Source organism: Rhamphochromis longiceps, linkage group LG12 (assembly GCF_057381845.1).
Source record: "Rhamphochromis longiceps isolate RC_006_pf linkage group LG12, R_longiceps_female_GT1.1, whole genome shotgun sequence".
Classification (NCBI taxonomy): Eukaryota; Metazoa; Chordata; class Actinopteri; order Cichliformes; family Cichlidae; genus Rhamphochromis; species Rhamphochromis longiceps.
In genome coordinates, this window is record NC_140568.1 from 32,846,609 (window position 1) to 32,874,471 (window position 27,863).

Consider the following 27,863-nt stretch of genomic DNA (forward strand, 5'->3'; position numbering starts at 1 on the left):
TCTTCTCCGTCTCTTGCCGTTTCTTTCCCTTTGCGTCCCTCCGCCTCTCTCGCTTTCTGTGATGGATGAACATGCTTGAAAGCAGCTTTAATGCAGGCCAGCTCTTAGGCACCAAAAATAATAACGGCGACAACAACACTAGAGCACCGTAAAATGACAATAAAACGAAGCCTGCCACAACAGCGCAGACCGGGGTTATGAAATACACAAACAGGATGTCGCAAACCTGAGTCCCTAGATGCGGTCATATTCAGCTATTCCTATTTTGTTTACCCACTTCAGTTATGTGGGACCCACTCAGCAGACACACTTGAGAAAATGTGCAAGTAAATGTGTTGCTTTTCCTGTTTTCTGTCAGTCACATGTCCAGTTTCTGGAATACATTTTTGTGTTCACATGATAAAGCAAAATTCAATTCTGGCAACTATTTGTATGATTCAACAGAGACATAAACAGTAAAAAATGACACTTTGGCTCAAGTTACAGGTTGTTGTTGTTTTTTTTAAATTGCTCATTTTGTGCATTTCTTTTTCCACCATAAAAATATGATCTGTTTTTCCCCCACTTTAAATCTTCCACATTGGATAAATAGGGAGAGAACGTGTTTGTTTTTACTCAGGGTTCTTTCGGTGCAATGTCTCCTCCTCATTAAACGCCCCTCTGTACTTAGTGCACCGCCACAATTTATCTGTTATGTGAACTTTTTCAAACTACTTTAAATTATTATTGTGTATCGCTCACCTAAAAAGACATTGATTGGTCACAGTCCCCTATCACTGACTTTCTGAAGTCTGAAAATAGACTCTAGGGGGGAGTGCAACAGCCTAGTTCCTTCTCAGACAACTGAATTACAATATATTGAATGGTTATCATTGATTATATTTTTTTAAGTCTAGTTTTGTCTAACTTTCTAACTTTTTCTAAAATCACGAACTAAACAGTTCAATAAAGTGAATCTGTTTCTCAAACTTTCCCATAGTTTGAATGCACTGATTTATTTGACTCAACATCTGAATATCAAGGGCGCAACTATACAATCTGTTTAGACAGAACCCTGATCAATTAAGATCTCATTTATTATTCACATCCTGTTAATTTCCCCCACTGTGGAGAGCAGGCCTGTTATGAAGTTACATTAAGAAATGTGTGTAAAGGAAAAGAAGAGACTGTGTTGGTGATCAGTGGAGTATAAAACCATAAAGTAAATTGGTCTGGATGCACATAATAACAAAGGCATTGCACCTGTGTGCTGTAAAGTGGGGCGTAAAAACAAAACTGTATCTATATGCTGATTCTTTATATTCTCCCTGTTCTCGGTTACCCTGAGGAGGTGGTGAGACAGCGAACGCTCTGTAATAGCCCGGTGCAGTGCAGCTTTTAGGGGTAAATTGATGTCAGTGACATCGTTGTAAGTTTGCATAAAACTGTGGGACGAAGAGCAGAAGGAAAATTTTGCCGGCGGGCTTGAGGGCAAACTGACAGAAGCCTGCGCTATCTAGCACTTTTCAAATCCTCAAACCCATGCTAACCTTTCTGCAATCACAGTCCTGCATGCTGGATACAGCTTTGAAGCAGCCCACATTAGCAGCTCCAGGCTGCGAACGAAACACACCATGTGCTCAAACTTCTGCAAGTTTTTGAAACACGAGAAGGGAAACAAAGGAAGGAGGCGCGGTAGATATTTTTTGACATCTATCATTTTCCGAGAACTGTAAAAATCTTCTTCACATACAATTTTTTTTTAATAATAGAAATTAGACATACTAGGTTTTCATCTATCACTCACGAGTAGTAAAACACACACAATTAGGCAAATTAACAACTCTGTAAGAATTAAATGAGCTTTGATTTTACTTTTTTTCCTCCTAGAATTAAAAGCGACACAGGGAAAAAAAAAAAAAAAAAGTCACACAGCCAACAAAATTAATGAAGCACACTGAATGCTTGCAGAAATGCATGTTGCCTTACTTCAGAGTCAGCCAAAGCACTTACAGCACAAAGGGGTGCAGACTCAAACCGTGCTGCAACATCTGTCTGTTTTCCAGATCCTGGTACAGATGGGAGGTTGAATATATTCACTATTGCTAACTCTGCTGCTTAGCAACCATGTCTTTTTTGACAAAGCACATTAAAAAAAAAAATCAAGGGAGAATAGTGAAATTTACTATTCATGGTCAACCTTGGATCTTACGAAAGAAGCTTATTTCATGCTCAAAGCCCAATTAAGTTTCTGGGGCCACAGCCCTGATCTGAAGCCAATTTAATGTCAGATTAAGTGATTTAATTGTGGATTTGTGTCCATGATTATGCTACTGAAGTTACAGACTATAAGGCTAATCACCACCCAACATTTAACCGCCGGCCACACAAGTGAGTAAGACAACCATGACAGCAGATGATGCGGCAAGGTTTAATCTGAAACTGATCAACTCGATGCACAGGAGGAGAGGGCAGCTTGAGTTTGTTAACGCTTCAAGTCGTCCGAACTGGGAGACGACTCTTCAGTTTTCAGCTCAAACCAGATACATTTGTCAACGTTCGGACACAGAGTGATCTTTTCATTAAGAGAATATCTGTGGCCTGACATTTACAACACCCGTTAAAATGAAGATGTATTACATATTTCACAAGGTGGCACAGAAGGCATCCATCTCTCTGTCTCGCCATCTCTCTCTCTCTTTTGCTCATGAAATGTTGTACAGTTAGTGGCTTATTAATTTAAAGTGTACCGCAGCAGCCTATCCGGGGTGAATATGCTAATCAACAATTTTGAGGCCTGATGAAGTATTTTACAAGAGGCTGTAAAAGTATTTTTGGGAAATTCACTGTCAGGTTCAATTGCTCAAAGTGACTATCCAAGGAGAACCATATCTCACCCAGTATATTAAAGAGGAAGTGGACTCGTGCAAAAACGGTGCAAGGTTTAAGAGGCAGATTTTGGGCAGTATGCTATTGTTAGATTAAGCTATCAGCAACGTTTTAATTTAATCAAGTATAAACAAGCAGATCATTGCATTGTGCATTTACACTGTAATGTTATGTATAAGTTCTGCTGCTGTTCTTTTTTTTATTATTATTAAAGCATGTATTTTTTCCATTTTAGGAGACAAAATAAAGTAACATTACTATACAGTACTTTCATTTAACCACTACCAAGATTATTAACTTTGTTTGTTAGGTTTTTTAAAGAATAAAACTGATATAGACTCACTGACCACTTTCTTTGGTTACACTTTGCTAGTATTTTTTATTTATTTTAAACCCTTTATAGTTCCACATGGGGGAAATTTTGTAGTCCTCTGCATTTAACCATTCACTCAGTGAGGCAGTGGGCAGCTACCAATCCAGTGCCCGGGGAGCAGTGTGTAGAGACGGATACCTCAGGGTAGCAAACCTCCGACCTTCCGATCATGGGGCGACCACTCCACCTACTGAGCTATCCCTGCTCCAATCAGGTTACGCCCCCTTTCGCCTTCAAGATTCAAGAAGATCATGGAAAAACGTGATTCTGCAGATTTCTTTGCCGCACAGCGAAATCACACATCTCTCTTAAGTTCCACCACATCCAACAGGTGCTCTACTGGCTTGGGATCTGGTGACTGTGAAGCACAGCGAACTCATTGTCGTGTTCATGTTTGTGGCATGGCTTGTTATCTTGCTTACACTGAAGTCATAAAGGAATTGGCATGGTCGGCAACAACACTCAGGTGGGCTGTGGCATTTAAACTATACACAGTTGGTACTAAGGGGGCCAAAGTATGCCAAGAAAATATTCCCACACGCCATTACACCACCAGACTGAACCCCTGATACGAGGCAGGGAGACCAATGCTTTCATGTTGTTTACACCAAATTCTGCCCCTATCATCCGCATTGGTCGCCTCAGTTTCCTGTTCTTAGCCGCCAACAGCAGCACCCACCAATTTTCTCTGAAAAATATCCAGAGACCTGCCTCTCACTGGATATTTTCTCTTTTTCTACTGATCTACAGTAGATCAGCAATTTCTGAAGCACTCAGACCAGCCCGCCTGACACCGCATTCAAAGTTGCCTAAATCACATTTCTTACACGTTCGAATGCTCAGTTTGAACAGCACGCCTAAATGCATTAAGCTGCTGCCATACATAGATACTTGAATTAACCAGCATTTGAACAGGTATGCCTAACAAAGTGGCCAGTGAGTATATATTCACTATTCTAAGCAATACAGACATTCAAGCCTACATAAACCCTGGGTTATGCAAACAGCTCTGTTGGTCATAACATTTTGATTATGATACAGGTGAGACGATAGCCATGTTCCCCGAGACTTTCTCCACACTACCCCGAGGACCTGTGTGCGAGAATGCAAATGTCCAACTGCGTTGGATCAGACGCTGAGCAGTCTTACAGCTCCTTGGTGCAAAGTTTTGTGTGGCGTCAGACTGCGCCCATGTGAGAACCGTGCAGGAAATATTCAGGTGAATTCACATAGAGCCAAATCAAACAGAGTATTTCCTGAGGTGAGAATGTGTCTGCAGAGAACCCTCCTGTTTATGTGCTACACATGGAAAAAGGCAGCTGTGTTCTGGCTTGATTCTTCTGACACTGTCTGGAGTTCAGGCGAAAGATGATCTAAGAAGCAGAGCCAGATCAATGCATCAATCACTGCGTAGATTGGCTAGTGGAGTATTTTGACACGCTGTCTTACAATGATCCTGGTTTCATGGTTTGTTTGGAGTTTTCTTTTTAAACCCTCAGAGGACCCTGCATTGTATTTGTTGCTGCCTTCTTTATGTTTTTAACAGATCACTTCTGTCTCGCCACTTCATTCAAATCAGTTAGCTGACTGTGTTTTATCATGCAGGCCAAAAGACAATCTGAGTAAGTGTTTTAGACAAATAACAAAAACTCCCAATTTTTAAATCATACCCGACAGATTTTGCTCTGCTCTACAAAAATGATTAAAACTAAACAAACCCAAGCTAAGAGTGCTGTCTGTCAAACGTCTCAGATATATAAAATTATACATATCACGGCGTGATGTTGATATTAAATATTACGGGGCTTATAAGGCTCAGAAGGATTCTAAGGTCTTCAGTATCACTGGTTATAAAGAAAATGACATAAAACACTGAATCCATTCTATAACTCACTACATACTGCTCCTTTAGTAGCCTAAATACCTGAAATTGTAAGTAAAATAGCTGAAATCTGAAGGTGAGAATCAAAGAAGAAAAAGGCTTCTAAAAACTCCACCGTCAAGTCTCTTTCCCAATATCACCCATAAATCATAACAACCTTAAATTAAACAGAAGTGGTAGTAACAGATGAGTAAGAAAAAAGACAGCTATGAGATTAGAAATCGGAGAGAAATCGGAGAGAAATTGGAGAATGGAAGACTTATCCTCTGCCCATTCTTAACACACCCTCCCCTCCATGCAGTCAGCATTTAATCCTCCATGAAAAGCTCTGATCGAAGAGTGATTTGCATGATTGCATTTTCCATACCTTGCATTAATAGTGGAGAAGGAATGAATAGCTAATGGCCTATCACATTTAAGTAGCCATCTCAACCAGCCATCACATTATAGCTCTCTCAATCTGCTAATGAAACAGGTCTTTCTCTCTCGGTTTCTGTCTCTCTAAATAGACATCTGGTCCAGGCAAGTCATGAAGATATCTGATAATCGAAAGTATTTCACGATGTATCAGTGGTCAGTCACAGGAGCTCGTTCAGTGAGAGACTGAGATTACCAAAAAGCACCACTGAACGACACAGGAAATCATTCCTGCCTGTGGCCATCTCCCTGTACAACGCATCCACTTAACACACTGTTTGCTGCTACAGCTACACATGTTTCTTTTCCAACTATTTATTTATAAGTGACTTATGTATGTATGTATGTATATATATGTATATATTGTACTATTCTTAGTTAGCGTATTGTCTGTCTTGTCTTAATGTTGGTTTAAAATGGAGCACTGTAACAAAAAATAATTTCCCCCAGGGATCAATAAAGTATTCTGATTCTGATTCTGATCAGTCACAAATTAGCTACATTTAGCTCAAGCGTGTTTGTTACATGAAGTATGCAAAGAAGTTAAAACAGCAGAATTCAGAAATCTAAGAAAGAAAAAATAAAATTAAAAAAACAAAACAGAAATTTAAAGAATAATAATTAAAAAAAATTTATTCTAATCTACTACCCTGCTCCTACAGCTCTCCCATCTGTATTCTCAGCCCCTTCCAAAAAGCAAGCATGAACACACACACACACACACACACACACACACACACACACACACACACACACACACACACACACACACACACACACACACACACACACACACCTGCTTTAGACATGCTAGACTTTGGCTTTACAACAGATCTGAACCCTGTTCTTTGAGGTGAAATTACATTTTCTGACCCATTGCACCGCTGCATCTTACTTCTTATCCAGACTTTTTGGATGGCCACCAGCTCTGGCCTGTGATTGGCTTAAATTTCCATTCACACTCTGGAAGCCCAGAGGACACCCGGGAATCTAGTTCCCTTTCTCACCAACTAATTACAATATGCCTAAAGGTTACTATGGATTTTTTTTTTTTTTTTTAAACATTGTCAAAAACGTGTTGTCACTCTAGCTTTAACTAAAGCTTTGGCTGTGCGTCAAACTGTCTGTTTATACAGAGTTTGTTTTAATCTTTTAGTTTCTGAAAGCACCAAAAAGCAAAACAAGCCAAACCAAGACAATATTGGACTCCAGGAAAATAATATTTTGCATTCAATCTATCGAGAAGACAAGCACGACTCAATAGATTATGACGATAAAACTCCTAAACTAGTCAATCTTCACTTCATAAACTTCCAGACTGACACTATGCGTTTTACTTCCAGAGTAAATTTCATCTCTCTGACAGTAAAGTTGGGCAGGCCTTTTGAGAATGTGCGTATTTATATAAATTGAACCATGTGCACAAGAAGCGCAGACAGAGTGCATTTCTTTCTACTTTTGGTTGTACAGCATCTGGGTATTTGTAATAGTGTGTGTGCATTTCAGCAAACACTTGAACTGTTTTCCCATTTGGCTAACCAAAGCGAGCAAGGGACACAAAACCTCATTCCACAAGGTCATCGACACCACACTCTATTCATATTTTTACTCTCTCAGGGTTATGGCAAGCTCTTCCAGCCCCTCTTACTCCCCACCACAACCACTTTTTACTGCCTCCCACAAGGCAGAATTTCCGTAATCTTCCGAATCTGCTGCCAATAGATTTCCCACCAGAGTTCACAATCTTATTGAAGATTCGTAGGATCAAAAAGAGAGATACACCAATGTGGATACATACACTTATTACCACAAAGTTGAGCTTTCACACTAAGAAAACTGGCCAAAAAAATTACAGTTGCTGCAAAAATATACACACACACACACACACACACACACACACACACACACACACACACACACACACACACACACACACACACACACACACACACTTGCTACAGGGTCTATAGACCTCTTTTAATAGTGTTTGGCTTCTAGGGAATATGACAAGACCCTGGAGCAGAGGAGAGTTTAAATACTGGTTGCTTAGATGAAAGGAAAGATGTCACTGGAGAAGGTGGGAAGGAGAAGTGAGGAAGAGAAAACGGGTTGGAAGAAAAGGAAAGGAAATATGGATCCAGTGAACAGAGCAGGATGAATGAAGAGAAGGAAGAAAACATGGAGAGAAAAAGTAAGTCAGGGGGCGAGAATGTATAAGCCTGAGCAAATAGTTATTACCAGTCCCTGAAGGGTGGTGGCGTGAGCTGAATAGACTGGGACTTGGAAACCACTGTTACCGGTGGTGATAGGGGACCGCTTCACAGCCCTGCAATCTGACAAAGGCTTAGTAGGTAATGGAAGCAGAATTTCGGCAGCGAAAAAAGAAAAAACACAGGAGCTTTAGCACGCTATAAGAGCTGACCATCAGATAAGCCCAAAACCTCTTCAAGTCCAACAAAGTAAACGTTTAAACGTGAAAGATGCTTATCGCTCGAGATTTGTTAAATATCAACTTGAGGGTGAACACCTGAAACTATAGATGCAAACAATAACTGCAGAATATTCATTAAAAGTGCAGGACAGTGTTTAAAGAGTCTATTACCAGGCCACAGTCTCTACAGAATAGCAAGAAAGACCCGGCTTTGACCTTTGGAAACAAAACAAATCTCTTTCTACTGCCGGGATGGCATCTCGTCTCTGACCTTGTGATTGGAACTTTCAGTAAGGAAACACAAAAGACAAATTATTTTGAAGTCAGTAGGTCAGTTCCCGTTGGCCTTAGCAAAGAAACATGAACATTTGATACTAGAAAGTGCACAAACTAAGTCTAGTGGTTACCCACAGACTGATCAGAAAGCAGAAATACTGGCCTCAAAATCATCTCTGCAAGACCCCAGAAAACATTTGTCAGTAACACAAGAAAACAAGAAAATAAACAGCTGCAAACACACACAAACATACTGTACAGCTTGAGTTTTACTAAATGACAGCAAAGGCAATTTTCAAACTCGTTACTACCGAAATTAGAAAGCAGCTTTCCCACAGTTTTTGGGTCTGGTATCTGGAGGGTGTTTATGCACCGTTCTACTCTAGCTGAACATTAAATTTGAGGTTCAGAAGTTGACGGCCTGATCAAACCAGACAAGCCATATGTCATGGCTGGGCCAGGTTAACCCTGACTGATCGAAAGGGGAGATGAGTTTGAGCAGTTTCAGCTTTTCTATTTGCAAAGTCCTCAGTTGGTCGGGCCACGTGCTGATCAGATGCATGCACATTTGCACAAATTTTACATATATATCCGACATTCATCAGAACACATTATGTACCAAGTCTTCATGAGATGAAGCCTAGTTTTAAAATAGCGGGGAAACCAGTGGAGATATGACTATAACAAAACAAGCTGCAGAATGAGTTAATGAGGGCAATTACTGTTGTTTAACCAAACGAACTGACTACACAACATGTAAGTTTGATCGTCACTTATCCCATTAACTGTTCATCTGTCCACTTCAAACATAGCCAGTGTTTTTCTGGGGACTCGGGGAAGTGCAGCTTAGACTTTGAAGTTTTTTGCATCAGAAGTCATTATACCTCAGCTAAAAGTAGTTTTCAGTTATACTGAGTCAAGTCAGACCGAGAGTGCAGAGTGATGGAGAGCCAACAGCCAACCAACACTTTGGTCAAAATGCGCTAAAAGTGGACTAACTAAGAGTACGAGTCTGAGAGAACATGCACAAACAGCTGCCACTGTGAATCCACAGGATCACCTATCGAAATTTTATGACTTTTATATCTTAGATCTTGTTCATCAAAAACTTTTACTGGCATCTAGCAGAACTAAATGAATGACTTGAGGCTTTTAGGAAGGGTTGAATGCACATCACTGTGGATATTTATACAGTAGACAGACTGACAGAGAGAGAGGAAACAAATACAAAAAGTATATATATATGTCCAGTATGAATTAAAGTGGTGTGGGGACTATAAGAGCATATAACAGCAATGAATCAGAGTTAACTGTTCACATAGAACTATTTAGCTATTAATGATTTAATCAATTAACATTAACTGTTAATTATACATCTGGGTGAAAGGTAAAACAGTTGCTCGCTTTCTTTTCAGTGTTTTTATTTTCCTTTTTTTTCAGCTGTAGAAGTGATTTGTTAGTGAATCTAATCTGGGGGAATTTTGGAAGGCTTGTGTGTAAAGGATTTCGCAACCGCAGGGGAAATAAATTCACGACTGCTGAAAAGTTTCTTGATGTCTTTACTGCAGAAATGAAGCAGCGTGAAAATCTGTAAAACAAGACAAGACTTATGGTTGTCTTGGGCGAGGAGCTCAAAAAGAGAGTGTTATTAATGCTAACTGCCAGAATAAATGATTCTCAACACTTCAACAACCCGACAGGAGATGGCTGATAGACAAGACGCACATGTGTGTCTTTCCCTTTTGATAAGCAGACTTCCCCAAAATGTCCACTAGGGCTGAACGATATATCGCATTTGCGATAATATCGCGACATGATCAAGTGCAATTTTCTAACCGCAAAGGCTGCGATTATACTGCGATTATATTATACAATTCATGGGCTGCATCCTCCTGAGGCCGCATTTGTAGACCGATTACGTCACAGCGACGCGCCGAAGGCTGTCCAAATTACTACCATATCCCAGAATTCATAGCGCGGCCCAGCCAAACTCCAGTTTCCAGCAATGGCGGCCGCTACTAAGTTTTAAAATTACTCATACTAATCTTTCTGGGTCACAAAATAAACTTTTAACATATTTTCAGGCGAGAAAGTAGTTGTGTAAACATCAAATATCTGCTCGGTTTATCAAGATATCCCATATTTGCAAAAGTGCTTCGACGTTTTCAGAGGCGTCTGCTACCCACCAGCTCGACAGCTAGCCGGGAGCTCGAGGGTTACTGATGCGGCCGAGAACGGCACAACTCCCGGCACATCATTTTCAGATCACCGCGGAGTTTCGCTGCTCGGGTTAAACGTAATATATAAGTCACTTAGACAACCTAAAAATGTTATTGTTGGGCTTTTTTCAGTGTTTTGTTTGTTCGTGAGTAAATCGGTTTGGCTGAGATTAAAGTTATTAGATTAGATAAAATAAAACTTTATTAATCCCCCGGGTGGGTTCCTCCTTGGTTTTCACACAGCTGACTAAACGTCAAACAGAAAACTTATTAAACAGAAGTATGAGACAGTCGAGAATTTACACCAGTGTCTGGTTATATTTTAGATAGCAAGAAGCAGACGGCCGAGTTTATTAAACTCCACCGAGACAGCGGTGACGCTAATCAGAACTAGACCGTGCAATTTCACGCCTTTAAACTTTAAAGGCGTGTTTGTGTGTGTGTTTATACAATTGCTATTATGTTTGCACTTTATGTGTAATGTTACTGACTGCAGAGATCAGTAAGATGTGTGTATTTTTTATTTATTAGTTTTATTTATTTAATATTATTTTTTAATTGAATGACTGTCTAGTAGTTCACAGATGTCGAAAAACTGAGTGTGGTAAAGCCACTGATTTTTTTAATGTATATTTCTGCAATCTGCACATTGTACTGACTTTCATTTTAATGTTTACACCAGGGTTCCTTGTCAGCACTTTATGCTCAGATGTTTGTAAGCTAAAAATAAACTATTGTGTATGTTCAAATATACTGTTTTGATTGAAGAAGTTAAATAAAAATGTCAGTCATCAATTCATGCATCACCTCATGTCATCATAACAGAGGTCTGTCTTCCAGGAAAGAACAGTTTAAAATTAATGTAATATAGTATTGGCCATACTATATGATGTATTGCTTGTCTTTGTTTAATAATACAGAAGACAAATACCTTAAAAAATAATCGCATATCGCATCGCAATCGCAATATTGGGGCAAAAAATCGCAATTAGATTATTTTCCATAATCGTTCAGCCCTAATGTCCACTGCTGGAGAAGGAGGGGGTTCCTTATAACAACCATTTATAATTAGAGCAATACGCTGTGCTTACCTCCTCACTACTTGGTTCCAAAAAAACAAAAAAAAACAAGGAAACTGGCCGATTAAGTCTATTAAACATAAATGCACTAAACTCAACAACTGCCCATTATTTTGGGTTATGCTTGCAGGGCTAGGATTTAATGAGGCCAAATTGTTCTGTCTTTTGTAACATTGCATAATATCTAATAGCCTGACCCAATTTAGTTTTAAACATTACTTTGAAATTATGTTGTTGTTGCTAAGCAAAAAGACTTACATGCTACAAATAGCTGGTGCAAGCCAAAGCAGGTTTTTTTCCAGTGCGCGAGCATGCTGCTGGCTTAGGCAGGCTTTCCAGAGGCTATGCTTAAGCACATGCATACCAAACGAGAGAAGAGGAATAACAATCAGCACTGTATTTGTCCCCAGGAGCGTCTAACACAAAACAGGTGAGCAACAATAGCAGTTAATAACTCCAATTTACTTTTTTTATTCAAGTCCCATCACGGAGCACTGTTTAAAATACCAATTGGAAATAGTAAATCAGCCACGCAGCAAAAACCTTTTACCCCCAGAGACTAAGACACACACACAGATATCCCACCAAACAAATCAGAACAGACGCACAGTCCCCTTCATCCATTTAGTATGCTGCGATACTCACAATTTCTTGTCATGGTCTTTGGTGGAAAATGGCCTCCCCTCTTTTTCTCCGACACTCAAAACCCTGAGTAATTTTCTTAATCTGGGCCTGATTCCGTACATTTGCATAAAAATGTTCACTTTTGAGACTCCCCTAATAGAACATGGCTCTAATACGTAATTACTCTCCTCAATAGTGGCGGCTAATTACAAAGGTGTCAGACAAACAGGTAGCAGAGCTGAGGGGGGTCTTTGACACAGTGGCTGAGGTGCTAGTCCGCCACATGGGACAGAGCGGCTCAGTGGAAAGCAGTAAATTCATTTAGGCTGGCTTCATTAAACCCTGCTCCTTGGGCCCTGCATCATGCTCTCCCCTTTGCTCTCCCTGCTCTCATTTATGTGGCAGAGGATGTGCTGTGGGTAAGAAGAAGGCGTTCACACAAATGAGTGTAAGGCAGAGGGAATGGGGGAATGCTGTGGGGAGTAAAAGAAGGGAAGTGAGGAAAGGAAGGAAAGAAGGGAAGGAGCGCAGCTACACACGGAAAGAATAGAGCAATATAACAGAAAGCGCTGGTGGGATGGATCGAGGGAATGAGGACATGTGCTCATTTGATGATAAAAAAAATAAGGCATAAAGGGATGGGCATACAAAAGAATCATTTTGAATATGGCTTTTGTTTTATTCATCTGACCCAGCCTTTCAGAAGCCGCAGAGAACAGAGGAAGGCAGAGAAAATTGCAGCTTTGGTCCTCAAACAGAGGCCAAATGCCAGGTCTCCAACATGGTGAAACAAGGACAGCAGAGCCCCGCGGTCTCTTTACCATTTAGATTATACTGGCTGCTTTCTGACCCCACAGTATGGATGACTATAATAAGCCACACCCCCTGCTGCGTACCACCTGTAAGCCAAACATCACCACAAAAACCTCAACTTGTGCAAAGAAATCCCAACTGCAAAAGCCTCCACAAACACAAACCACCTACTCTACTTGCCAAAAAAACGGAATTATACACAGTATGAACTTTCTATTTCTGCGTGAACTTTTTCAGACTCACTTCAGCACCACTACCTTTCATTTGCATCACCGTGCCCCTGTTCTAACCGAGTATGTCATCTCCTTCAGTGAGACCCCATAAAGTGCTGATGGCCACGCATTTCCACGGTGGAAGTGTTACCAACCGTTTTGTTTCCCAGCCAGCGGAGCACTTCATAAGAACATTTCTGTGCGATTACGTTACGTACTTGCGCGGCCGATGCACTGATTGTGAGTGACTCAAGTCACTTTTACATGACCCACACATCCAGCAGCTGAATGAACACACACAGCTCTCTGCGGAGGAGAAACAGAGATGCTGTCTGCTGCAGAGTCAGACAGTGAGCCCTAAGGCCAAAAGTGGTTAAGCACTCATTCACAGGGAGGCATCTACAAATATGCATACAGAAACTGCCACAATGGTCTGGGCACAGACCAAAGTTTCCATGCATATGCAAAAAAAAACCAGACAGGCATGTGGGGAGGCACTGTTTTGAAGATGGAATAACAATTCCACAGAAATAAATAAATAAGTGAGTTGGAGCAAGCGAGAAAAGTACTGTAAAAAAAATCCCATTCAAACAAACTGCCTGAAATTCATTCAGTGTGAAAAACCATAAGAAAACCCTGTTTCGATTTATCATTTTATGAGATTACATATTCCAAACATGAACTGATCCCACATATGAAAACAGAAATTTAACCTTCAGCATGGAAATAATATGGGAATTTCAAAAAACCCACATAAATCATAAGAACTAGGGAACTGGATAAAGGCATAAAAATTAGATCAACATTGCAAACAAGACAAAATAAGATCAGAGAGAAAATCAAATGAGCAAAGATCACTACAAGGCAACCATCTGTTGGAAGACGCTCAATCTACATACATTTTACATCAGCGCAAAATTAGGTATTGAATGAAATTGATATTTTGTGTTCTATTGTCCTTTCCTCTTATTTCCCAGACTGGTAAGAGGTTACATTAATCAAAAAAATGCCTCTGCTCGACAAAAGGGAGCCTATACGTGAACAAAAAATTTAATTACTGGTGAAAGGTACTGGTCAAAATGGAACCAAAAATGTTATTGTCATGGATCAGCAATTTGGTTAGCATGGATTTTAGCTGGATTTCTGTGTCGGGCTTGTGACTCATTTTGTGAGATAATAGCACTTCGAGGACTGTGTCTAATGTGGTTGAACAGCTGTGTGATGCAGGGTTTCCCCATGTAATGATTACATTTGGATGGAAGGTAAATTAAACGCTGCCAACATAAATTGCTGTTTAGAATTTAATGCAACACTATAACCCGGCACTCAAATGCGGTACTTAACATCTAATGAGCTTACAAAGCCCCAAGAATTTTTGGACCTTGAAAGATTGTCTTACATCATGGCTAAAATGTCAGAATTGCATGACTTAACTCATAAGTTAACAAAGTGTTTGATACTGATTTATTATGCATTTATTATGCTTGTCTAGTTTTGAGCGCTAGGTGACTGCACAGGTTGCCCGGTAGGTGGCAAACTGTCTCCAAACCATTGCAAACTTAGACTGATTGCAATCGCTCTAAGACAAATTGGCAGTGCTTTGCAAATAAATGACTGTCATTAGATTGCAATTAACCTGTGTGAGTCAACCTGTGACGTGCTTCTTTACAATTGGGGATTCGACTTAAATGGCTCTTAACTGGTTGTGTTCTGGTTATATTCGTATATAAAAGCAAAGCTGCGGGACACCTGTGTCACTTTGAAGTCAAACTGCCGTCCTGTAGCAACTATGTTACTATTTGTGGAGGAATAAATGTTTCAAATGAGTATTTAACATGATTTTCTGTATATGTAGATGGCAATGGACTGGCCATTTTTGCTAATTTATTAAAGTTAATGACTATATTATCACAAACAGATAGTACGTAAGTACCAACTTGACCCGATTAAACCACAAACTGACAGCAGGCCGACTCATTTTGTTGCCATCTTAATCCGCCAAAACTGTTCTGAAGAGAGCAACTGACCACAAGTGGTCGCAGACAAGGTCACCACCTTCCAAGCAAGCATTTCAAAGACTAACTAAACGGTTTAAGTTCGTGCCTCGGTCAGCAAACACTGTTTTCAATGTCTGACTGTAGCAACACTGAGCATGTTTTGTTGTGTTCTTAGTAGTTGAGAAACAGTGATGTGGTTCTCACTTTTCAGCAACATGTTACTCGCCACTGTGACCTGTGCAAAGTCCAATCAAGGTTACTTTATTTAAAAGCATGATAAAAGTCAAAGATTACTCAAGGACCCTAACATTCAGCAGCTGTCTAGTGGCGTATCGCCAATTAAATCTCATGGCATCCAGAAATAACTTCATTTCAATTGCACCAAAGAGCCTGGAGTAGCAGGAGGACCTGGCATCATCCGCTAGGAAGATCAGACGCAAGCGCTAGAATATATTTAACTAATTTTACAGTATATATTTTAGTCAGTCAAAGGTCTGACTTTTCAGAACGTATGCAGAGAGGTGCAGGAAGCTGTTAATCTCGGATCTGTGCCTGAATACAACAGCGGCTCTCATGCTGCTGTAGTCTATAAGCTCCAGCTGCTTGCCTTCATTGTGTCTCTGTGCCGCGCCACAAATGTTTCTCCATCTCCGATACTTATCAAGGCATTGGAGTTTGACGCTGCCATTACTCAAAATTAATAACCACGGCAGCATGTTTATCATAGCGCACTTTCACACCCAACCTGCCAGAAATAATCGCCTCGGTATTTGTGCACATGACAGAAAGAGAGAGAGCGAGAGAGAAGGAAAAAGACAGAAGAAGAAACACAAAAAGACAACTGAAGGGGAGCTGAAGTGTGAAAAAGAGACAGAGCAAAGAGAGTAAGAATTTGAGATGAAAGGCATAAGTGAGAGAGAAATGAAAATATGCTACATGCGTACAAGTGCTTCTGCCGTGCCTAATCCCTCTGTCTCCATTACAGCTCGTTGGTTTTACCCGCACCTTTTCTTCCCATCATGTCTGACAACAGGGCAATACTAGCTCTCCTTGTGTATTCACTCTGCTAAGCAGGACTCTGATCTCCACTGACAGCCAATCTGCTTCAACATGGCAGGTCCAAGCAAATAAAAAAAAGGGCCTGGCTTTTTAATTTACAAATCATGCAAATACAGCGGAGAGTCTGCCCCTGAGTTCTAGACTGACGAAAAAAATGATAACAACAAAGGAAAGAAGGTTTCTTGTTTTACATTAGTGATGGGATTTCCGGCTCTTTTTAGAGATCCGGCTCTTTCGGTTCGGCTCACTAAAAAGAGCCGGCTCTTTCGGCTCCGAACCGGCTCTTCAGGTTGTTTTGTTGCTTTAATTAATTTATTATTAACAATAATATAAAATTATGCACAAAAGGAATTACTAACATAAAAACAAGTGGTTTTATTTATATATGTTTATATATAAATATATGCGGTGGCCCCTAGAGACAAAACACGTACAAACTCCAAAACACATTTCTAGCATGAACTGAACTTCCAAAGCAGAGCTACTAGATCACTTAAATTACACAATTGAAAGCATGTGTGTATTGTTTGTGTATTTATACACAGGCACTCATATATATATTCAAATAATTTAAAAAAAAGTTCATTTACCTGTTATTACCACACACCAAATCCGGTCGTTGGTACTTGCTGGCTTGTGTAGCCACAAGATAACAAAGGCTCAACACTGCGCCCAGCATCCTGGAGCACTTCTGTTGTCTTTTGTACGTGTTTTGAGTTTTTATATGCTTCTGAGTTTTTATGTCACGGCTGGCGGAGTGAGCCGTGTGGAGTGGAGGAAAAGGAGGACCCAAAATGCAGCAAACTGATGATACGAGTGAAGTTTATTTACACGGTGGCAGTGGCAAAAACAGGCAATGAAGCATGAGTAATGACAAACCTAAACTGGGAGAAACTAAAGAGCAAACCTGAAATCTTACAAAACGGAGAGCGGAGCAGAGAGACGCAGACCAAGGACCAGGATACCAAGAAACACAGACGAGCCGACAACGAACACAGACCGACACCCACTATATATACACACACACACACACACACACACAAGGTAATCGGGTAATCGCACACAGGAGGGAAGAACAGCTGATCTGAATACACATGATGACTGGAGGACACAAGCTGAACACAATGACAACAGACACAGACTTTCAGAACAAAACAGGAAATCTAGAACCCGAACCGGACACAAGGGGGGAGGACACAGAATAACTAGAACAGAGGGAAATAATCACAAAACACAAAACGCTGGGTCAACGACCCAGGACCATGACATTTTATGTGCTTCGGAGTTTGTACGTGTTTTGAAGTTTGTATGTGCTTTGTCTCTAGGGGCCACCGTAAATATACTTTTATTTATTCACTCCACATAAAATGTAATAAATAAATCATATAATACAAAAATCAACTATTCACATTTCAAGTTTTAACTATTTAAATTTTCAGCTTTTTCCTTTCACAAATTTAAAGTGAAAAGAACACAAAACACTGCAAACCACAACACAATTAAATATAAATTATAATATGAAAACTAAAAGAACATGCATATTCTCTGTCATATGGACCTGCATGAATAAACTTTCTCAATCCTTTATCATCTGCAACTGAAAATAGTTGTGGATGATTACTATACCTTTCTAATGTTGTTGTCCCTGCCTCTCTTTCTCTCTCTCTGGCTCTGTTCCTGTGCTACTGAGTGTAACTACCGCCCCTCCCCCCTCTGCCCAGCGTAAAGCACAAGGCTCGCGTGCAGAGTGAAGCGGAAAAAAAGTGCGAGAGAGAGGCTGAGAGAAAGAAAAGAAAAAAAAAAACCCACGTGACGGCTCGCGATAAGGAGCCGGCTCGCGTCGTTCACGTCAAAGAGCCGGCTCTAAGAGCCATTTCGTTCGCGAACGACCCATCACTATTTTACATGCGTAAAAATACAGACGCAGAATGAGAGAAGCGGCAAGGACACTGAAGGCCCTTCAGCACCTCTCCTCAAATCTGGAGAGACAGGTGGTGGAAAAACAAGACAAGGACAAATGTCTGTCAGTCGTTGGTTTGGGCTCTGCTGACATTTTCCTTGGCATTTAAGAAGCTTCCAAAGGTAGAGGAAACCTATGCACGATCCAGTTGATCCAGACACTTCAAATCGCCTCTTGTTTTAGGATTTTTAGAGTTTTTCCACAGCTTCCTGATTTCTTTATGGCCGATTTCAGTAACAGGTAAGATAAGTTGGAGTAAGATGAAATCAGGGGATTTCTTCCAAAACTTCTCAACAGCCTGTTCTCCATACATGAATCTATCCTTCCATTTTCTGCCACTCATCCAAATTAGGGTTGCTGTGTAGTCAATATACCTAACATACAAGTTAGCAAATAAATAAAATTGAAATCACTGTTATTGAGCAAAAAGAAAATCATGACTTACAAAACATTTTTAATTAAAAAAAAAACCTTTTCTTCTACTTGCAACAGCTATGTGTATGTATATGTATGCCGAAAGAAGTATCATAAATCAAGACAAGTATTTAACCATCATTCCCACTTTCTAAAAATAGGGTTGAACAGTGCTCAACAGAAACAAACAGATAGTGGCCAAACACAACGCTCCACTATGACTTTATTTACAATTGTGGTATTTTATCATTATTTTTATTCTCAACTACCGCCTCTATAAGTGCAGGCTTGCCTCCTTTTGTTAATAAGTAACTTAAGCTGAATGTAAACATTATAGAGCACTGATCACAGACTGTATTTAAAACACGGAGATCACCATCAACACCATCACATTTCACACTGATTTCTGAACGCGTATTTTTATTATTATTATCATTGATAATATCAAAATCAAATCAAGAACAGATAAATACATCCTTTTTTACAATCCTTTTATGTACCAGACTGAAGAAATATTGGTTTTCTGGTTGATGTCGAGCATTTTAACATATTTTAACGCATCTTTAGGGATTTGGAAGCCATACTTTTGGAGTAAGCCTCAAGCAGCCACTGGAGAATTTCGCACTTCCATGCAGGCTTCATTGTCCAGCCTACTAGGTTAAATCCCTGTTCTCGTTATATGCTACATCTTCAGGTAGATGTTTTTTCCATGTATTCCCACACTGGCCTTTTACAGCATCCTTAAATGAAACTTGGAGAACTTCAACTAGCACAGGCCCTCATTTCCTTCACTGTGACCAAGCAAAGCAGAGCAGCCAATTTCCATTTAACACATCATTGATCACACTGATGTATCATGTCATCATCTGGATTGGGGAGGGTTTAACTCATTTGTGATCACTGCCAGGTGGCTGCGACGAAGGCTATTTGAAATGGGGCTTCAGTGCAAACACCCCCAAACCCTAAAAAGTTTTAAAAGAGGCGTGTTTCTGGGAGAATGGGTTTCCAATTACTTCCTGCTTTACAGGCTCCTGAAAGTCAGAGAGGGCCCCCAGTCGTCTCTTATCTAGTTTGATTTCTGCGAAAGAGGGTAAAAAATAATGTAGAACAGCCAATTTGGGCCGTGATTTGTGATGCTCAGAAGTGACGGAGATGTGCTGAGAATGTTGGCCTCGAGTAACAAAGCGAAGAAGGAATGGATGAATATTGATTCCCCTGTTTAAATGAAGCTGGCAGAAAGACTGAGATGAATAAAGGGAAAGAAACGGAGGGAAAGAACGCCCAGGCTTTTGGGAAATGCCCAACTTCCAACAATACAGATCTCATAAAATAAATGACTCACTTACTCCACGCATCTGCTTTCAGCAAAGACTACAGGCCAGCTGACCAGAGCTTGCTCACATGCACACACAAAAGCAGACGGACACAGCCGGGGTTGCACATAAATCTGAATGTCAACACAGGCCTTGTGTCCAGTTAATGTTAGCTGAACACTGGATGACTCTACTTTTTTTTGTTACCAGAACCACTGAAAACTCTGTACCACAAACGTCACTACAACACACTGCCACTCGCACACACACAGAAAGTCCTAAAGCGTGACATCATGTAGATCTTTTTTAATCTCATCTTTCATGTCATCATGCCTTAGCAGAAAAACTGCACTATGATAAAAGCCATATTTACAAACACAAAAACACTATACTATAAAAATCACGACAGCAGGAAAGAAAGATTTCAGATAAAAAAGAATCTCCGCACACAGACACAAACAACAACACACAGTGGTAACAAAAAAAATAAAAAAAATCACAAATTCACCACGCACCAAGCACCAGAGAATAAAGAAAAACCGTTTAACTTTGACACTGTTCTCAACTTGGATCTAAAAAGTGAGCGCTGCCATTTGCTCTGCCATTCGGCTTTGATCATGACTCGCTCCCCATTTTCAAACGCTGTGACATTTGAAAAACACAATCCCACTTTGTTCTCCTATCATCGCTGGAAGAGGATACAGAGAAATAATAGGGCCAACACTGCCCACCTGCAGAACATCACATCCTCTCTCCCCAAGAAATGACAGTGACCAAAAAATAGGCGTCCCACTGTCGCAATCTGCCCATCGGACTGTGACTCTCGCCTTTGTACACGGGGAGGCAGTTTTTCCGCTATTATTGAGGACAATGGTGGAAGCAAGATGACACGGGGGGTTTTTCATATATTTTTTTTATATTTCTTAAGACGAAAAACAAGAAAAAGAGGAAACGAGGAGGAGAAGAAAAGGGGGGGGGGAAAGACTGGAGTGTTTTACCTCCTACTGAGCTCCATCTCCCCAATGGCCTCTTGTTGGGGGCAAATTGAGCCTGGAAATAAGGGGTCATTTCCTCTGCCTGTTTACCTGTGCACAGCACACTGTCATCAGTTTGAACCACACACACAGGCACAAGCTGACCTAGCTGTACCCTCGGAGCACTTACGTCAGAGAGGGTTAAGACAGTTTGGTCTTCACTGTGACAACAAGTCAGAAACCTGTGTGTGGAAGTATGTATTGGCTTCTCCAACAGCAGTAACCCAGATGACCTGATGACCTTGGGACTGGCAGTCTGTCTGCAGCTGTAAGATATCATAAAGCCACAGTCTAGTCTCTGATTTCCTGCCAGGCTTGTTTGCTGAGAGTGTGTGTCCATCTTGTCCATCTATCTACCTGCTATCTAATTCATACTCTAGTTACTGATTAAAGTTCTTATTGAGTCACAGCGCTAATTTTAGTCACAACACAGGAAATAAAATTTCTGTCACATTTGAATATTAAGGCTTTGGTAATATATAAAAAAGGAAAATCTGTTGCTGAGCAGAAATTTAGGCATTTTTTTTAAAAAAAAATTCTTAATCAAAGCAAAGCAGCAAGATTCTTAATTCTGCCTGAAAATGGCTCACAACATTTTACTCACTTACTTACTTCTCTTCTAACACTCAGCTACATCACGAGATTCGTAAAGACTCATGCATAAAACAGCAAAGGGAATAAGAGGTGAGGAAGCAGAGCAGCGTCAAGGCAGCAAGCATGTAGGATTCCTACGCCACTAATGGCCCACCTCAGCCTGTCACTCCCCACCATCTCTGCTTCATTCATAAGTCAACAGCACACCTACTGTATGCTGCCACACACACATACAGAACAACCTAGTTTTATCTCCCACACAGACTGCCAAACACACGCACACACACACCATTTTAAATTCCAATATTCCCACAGGTGATTCAGACAAATCCAGTCAAGCACACACACACACACACACACACACACACACACACACACACACACACACACACACACACACACACACACACACACACACACACATATCTTCAGTCCTTCAGCCTCTGGACCAATGCAGTAAATATCAATATGCAATCATTGCAGTTTTGAATCGCTTGAGGCTGAACCTCTGTGTGCACAAATGTGCGTTTGAAAAGGAAAAAAAGTTAGTAGCACAATGCGCTCCTATAAGGATCCCACCAAATTCCACGATTTTCAATCGATGAAGGTAGCTAAGTATTACCATAACTTTCCTACCACACGTCTGCTGTAAACTCAATAATTCAAGAGCGATTTCACACGTGCACATACACACACATGCGCACGCATGCTCGCCAGCCTCCATTGTTGCTACGCATCGTGGTGCATTCAATATTGTGCTCACACTCCTAAGACAGAGTGGGAGTACAGTCTGCAGAGAACCCTTGTAGATCAATAGATTAAAATAGAAACGTATGAATAAAACACAAGCTAATAAATAAAAAAGGAGATGGTTTACTCTTGTTGTCACATACAGTACAAGCCCTGTCTCACATTTGAGTGGGGGAAAAAAAGAAATGGGGAAAGAAAAGGTTGAGAGCAGGAAATAGCAAGAAATAAAAAAGGAAAAGTTTTTGTTGCTCTTTTAACTTGTTTTTAATTCGCAAGTCATTCATTTCCTATGTGTGCATAGTTGTACAAGTATGCACACATAACTGAATGAATGCACAAGAAAAAGGAAAAAGTGATCTCATAAAACTAATAAGTCAATAAAACCCTCCAAATTTACTGCTTATCAAATGCGTAATCGCAATTTTTCTTATGATTCCAGACATGACATTTACTTTCCTTTTATGACAAAAAGCCAAATCCCCATAAAAAGACCGCATTTTTTAAATCATTTTTTTAAGGCCCTAATAAGCCATTAGTCAAATAATTTAGTGGGAGGGGGCAGAGCAACTGAACCTTTTTTGTTGGACTTTTTATGTGAGTATTGGCACAAATTGGACGTTTGACACCACTTTTGGATAATAAATCTATTTTTGAACTCATTAACTGCAACAAAATTTCTGCTCCTATTTTTTCCCCACCCAAAGTTTGTGTTGCAAACTTGGCCGTCAGCATGCACCGAGATGGTCCATGCTGACTCAGAAAGCACATTAAAGACATACCTGTCGTTGATGCTCCAGTTCAGGCAAAGGTTGAGAGAGCTGAGGTTGCGACATTTCCTCACCACTTCCATCACCGTCTCGTTGTTGAGCTCCGAGATGTGTCGCAGATCCAGGACGCTCAAGTTACGCAGCTGCAAGAGGCAACACACAAAACCGTTTTCAGGATTTGGAAAAATGATGCTGAACAAAGCAGACGGGGAGCTGATCAGAGCAGACAAAGAGCAAAATATTTCAATCCAACTTCCAAAAAGTCAGAAAGAAATTCCTAAAGAAAAGCATGTGCGATATGCAAGCTGTGCTAAATTACATACACGGTTTTGTTATATTCCAAAGAAATGAAGAAGTTGTATCTCTATATACTGAGTAAACTTGTATTTTGCCACGTAATCCAAAAAAAAAAGAAAAGGAAAAACTGGGAAAAAACACCCAGCAGGAACACAAAACAAAATCTAACCAGGCAGATAAATGCTATGAAATTGCTTGTGGTTACTGTTTACAATTCTGTGCCGTATGCCTGGTGTGAGGGGGTTTTGAGCCAATAAGAGCATTCACTTTCCTTCTTCCTTTTATCTCTCCGACTTTCAATAATCCCACTTTCCAATCTGAATACCTTATAAGAGGGGGTTTAGATTAATCCTCCAAGCAAAACCCAAACCCAAATTGAAATACTATTCAACAAGCGTGCCTGCACGTTGAAATTACCAAAGGCTTTTCCAGGTGTACTTTCTCTCATACATACCCAAATGTGTTTAAGGCACAGGTGCACATGTACACACTCAAACTCATGCACACATCGGGGATGCAAGATAACAGAGGTATGATGTTCCAACCAGCCGCCAGGGAGGCGTAGAGGTAAATGTCACGGCCGAGGCTAAAGAGAAAACAAGCTTACACTTGCCGTTAAGATCAGTGAGCCCTATTGTCGGCTCCATAGGCATGACATATACCTACCAGCATGAAGTCACATGGGGGGAATGGATAACCACGGCTCGCTGCGTGAAGTAAGCACACATGTAAACGCTCTCCCCTTTCCCCACATACCGAGAATCAGACGTGCACACTGAGTGCAAACAAACACGCTAAGGATGCTGCGCAGCGCTGAAAGTAATAAAGGAGGCTTTCAAAACCTTTACTTCTGTCGAACCGCTCCGTTTCTCTGTTCTTCTGTAGCCTCTGGCTTTTCTGTCACTTCTCAGAGAAAATTGGATCCACACCTCTTGTGATAAAAAGATCTGCTTAGGCATGAAATAAACATGAAACGATTTTTTTTCCCCCCATCATATCCTCACCTATGAAAATATGCTTAGATATACAAATGAAATAAACATTAGACGGCTTGTGTGTGCAAAGGTAGGTCAAGAATGTGGCAGTAACCATCAGGGACAGCTGAACTGACATGATAAACAACAGTAAGTAATGAAAGGGGGAAAACCCCAAACTATGTGGTTTATCATAGATGTTCACAAAGACAGCACACAGAAACACACAAACCCACATTTACACAAAAACTGTCATGTGCCCCTGTGGCCGGCGTTGGATCGAAGTGCTAAATTATTCATTCAGGATGGCGCTGATCGGGGCGTGCGTGCCAGTGTGTGTTCGCGTGCGTATGTCCATCTGTCTTGTCTGTGTGTCTCTACTTGGTTTACTCATGTGGGAACACAAATCTGCTCAGCATACTTCGAACCTTGATGTAGGGCTAAGTGACCAACACCCCAAATATTCACCACAACAGACACACACTCACACAAAATCATTACCATCCACAGCAGACGCTTTTACTCACACACAGACAGCTATTTGCATTCAGTATGTATGACTAATAAGCTTGAAGTAAATTTTAAAAGCCCCAGCATCAAAAGCAGTATTTGTTCTCCAAATCTTCAAAACTGCTTATGTCTGCTAAATGTAATTTTTTTTACTACGACCAATAGAAACAGTTTCATTGATGTGGACAACCAATGAGAAATCAGGCCAACCAGTGTGAGTTTTGATTGGCTGAGTGTGTAGCTAGGTTGCAGAAATACTAAAAACTTAGCAGAAATCTTCCTGAGAAGGAAGAGACAGAGTCACGGTTGAGACTTTGTTTATCCAAGCGTGAGAATAAATTCCACACTTTAGCAGACATCTGCCAAAAGAAAAACATCCATTAAATAAAAAGTCTCACAAAAAAAAAAAAACAAGGCTACAGTGCGAGTGTTTGCTTCTGCACTGCTGATAGATATAATCTGATTTAGACGTGAAAGGCTTTAATACTCCCAGCGTATTTAATAACTTCCTCTCATATTATAGCTTGTTTTACACCCAAGTATTTGTGTGAATCAAAAAAAAAGGGAGAACAAATAAATAAATGGAGAAAAAGGGCAAGGAGAAAGCATGCGAGTTATAGAGCGAGATGAGAAAGAAAACAAGTTTCAAACTCACACCGGGGCAAAAGAGACCGAAACAGAGGAAAAACACACAGAGAGAAAACTAGTGAGAGACAGAGAGAGAGGCGCAGAGCAAGAGAATACAGAGCAGGGATTTGGTGAGTGTTTCGGCAGGTTTTTCTCCTCGTTGGCTGAGGTCTGTAACTAGGCAGAGTCTGACTCGTCTCCTCTGAGTTGGCAGCAACACCTGGATAATTATTCATGCCGTTCATAAAAAAACAGGGAAAACCTACAAAATCCAGCTGCTCTGAGGCCAGCGTGTCGCTCCCGCCCCGCAAACACATGCATGGTGCAGGAATTTATGTGCACAGCAATTATAGGAATAATATATGAACCCATGTTTACATGGGCAGAATTCAGTGGTGCAAAGCATCTAAGGAGAGTCATATGAAACACTGTAATAAACTACAATTTCGAAGAACTTATAGCTCACATTGAATAAATTTTACTTCCATCTAATTTACTTTAGACTCAACTGTATTGGCATAGATTAGGGAGCCCAATTAAAAAATATATGAAACCATTAGAGCACTACAGTGTATTGTTGGCATGATACTTAAATAATACTGCTCCCATAACTGAATGCTATAACACGCTCCAATCATGTATAATGAACAGTTTTATTTTTGCCTATTTAAGAATTATTTTTGCAAACCTTTATGGACTTTTGCTTAAACAAATACAATATATTATATTATATTACAATACAATATTGTAATATCACTGTATTGTATCGCCCTTCTGCTATGAATCTCAGTTATTTCACTTACTGAGATTTCTTTTTCTATTTTATTGAGCCAGTTTAGGTGCTTTATTTTACTTTATTTTCTATAGACTGTTTTCTTTTGTCATTTCTGCCCTTATAATACAAGAATTTCCCATTTTTCTCTGTCTGTTAATCACTGTCTGAATACTTATTTCACCGATAAATAACTGCACGACAAACGTTACAATATAATTATTTATATCTACAGCAATATTAAAGATATAGTTATGAAAGAATTACTGTAATCATAAGTAGTTAAATACATATTGGAAACGACGAGATATTTTAAACTTCAATACCAATGAATATATTTTTCTAAAGTCGTAAAAATCAAACTTCAATTTCATTATTTCCTACAAAGCAGAAACAACACTGAAAACGTAAAATGTGACAAATCTGAAAATCACAACAAAGGATGTGAATCTCAATTTAATGAGATTCCGGCGCCAAATCAATTCATGTATTGCTCAAACTCATCCATCCAAAAAGAAAAAGAAAAGCAAAGACAAATGGCAAAAGCTGAAAGCTGTTCTGGTCTGAGACGAAGGTGTAGCAACATGTTTTTATAAAAAGAGGTTGTTTAATTCACTCCACATGACCAGTTGAGATCGCCACGCTACAAGCCGTTTGGCTTTTGCCTGCTCTAATTAGAAGCTTTTGTCCCAAAAAAAGAAAGAAAAGAAAATGAAAAGCCTCAGTCGGAGGTCAAATACAAAATATCACGTTAAATGGGGGGGGGGGGGTTTCGTGCCAGACTACGGAGCTATAACTACCTGTGCCATTACTACATATATTTACACAAGGCTGACGATGCCAAGCAGGAAGTTGAGGCCTGGTAGACCCCGTACAGAGGATATGATGTCATGGTTTGAGTGCTGGCACAAAAACAGCATGAGTTCATGGCTGTAGTTGTCCATCAACCTCAGTATCCCAGTTGACATGAAGTGGGATGGCATTTAAAAAGCACAGACAGAGTGAGCATTGTTTTAGTCATAAATACCGAACATGTTCGATTTGGAAAGTATGAGCTGCTGCTGTTTCATTACTGTAGTAAATTTTTAACCACATCAAGATTTACTATGTGAATTTGGTCAGTTAAAACAGGTCTCAATGTACCAAAGAAAAAACAGCCCATGCTTGCAAGAACTGTTTTCTTTGTTTTTGTTTTTTTAAGTAAAACTATCAGCATTTAAATTCCAAGACCGCCAAACATGAATAGAGACGAGTCGAAATCGCCTAGACAAAGTTTAGCCAGTCACTTTCAAGTGTATTCAAAGTCCTGAGCAAGAAGTCAAAGTCACAAGGTGTTGCTGAGGTGTCTGCTCGGCTGTCCGCATGTGTTTGGGACTGTGCGAGACAGGCTGAAGCAGGGGCAAAAAGGTGGGACGAATGGCAGCGGTGTCGCTAGGTGAATACGAGTGCGCACTCATGCATGCACGCACCGTCTTTGTCGGCTTTTTTTCCTCCATATCGGAACATCCCAGACAGTTCAGTCAGACAGAAGAAAGCTGTGTCGAGACAATCCCTCTGCGGTAAGCCTAAATCATGGCCCAGCCCCCCCAATCTCCCAGACA

The 27,863-nt window shown here is 40.3% G+C and overlaps 1 protein-coding gene across 1 annotated transcript in view; it reads right to left on the reverse strand.

The window, feature by feature from the left end:
• fbxl17 (F-box and leucine-rich repeat protein 17) overlaps positions 1-27,863 on the reverse strand; it is a 238,438-nt gene that overhangs the window by 127,570 nt on the left and 83,005 nt on the right. Inside the window, exon 8 of the mRNA XM_085425861.1 lies at positions 23,095-23,225. Coding sequence (XP_085281987.1) covers positions 23,095-23,225 — 131 coding nt within the window. The remainder of the gene's footprint in view (positions 1-23,094; positions 23,226-27,863) is intronic.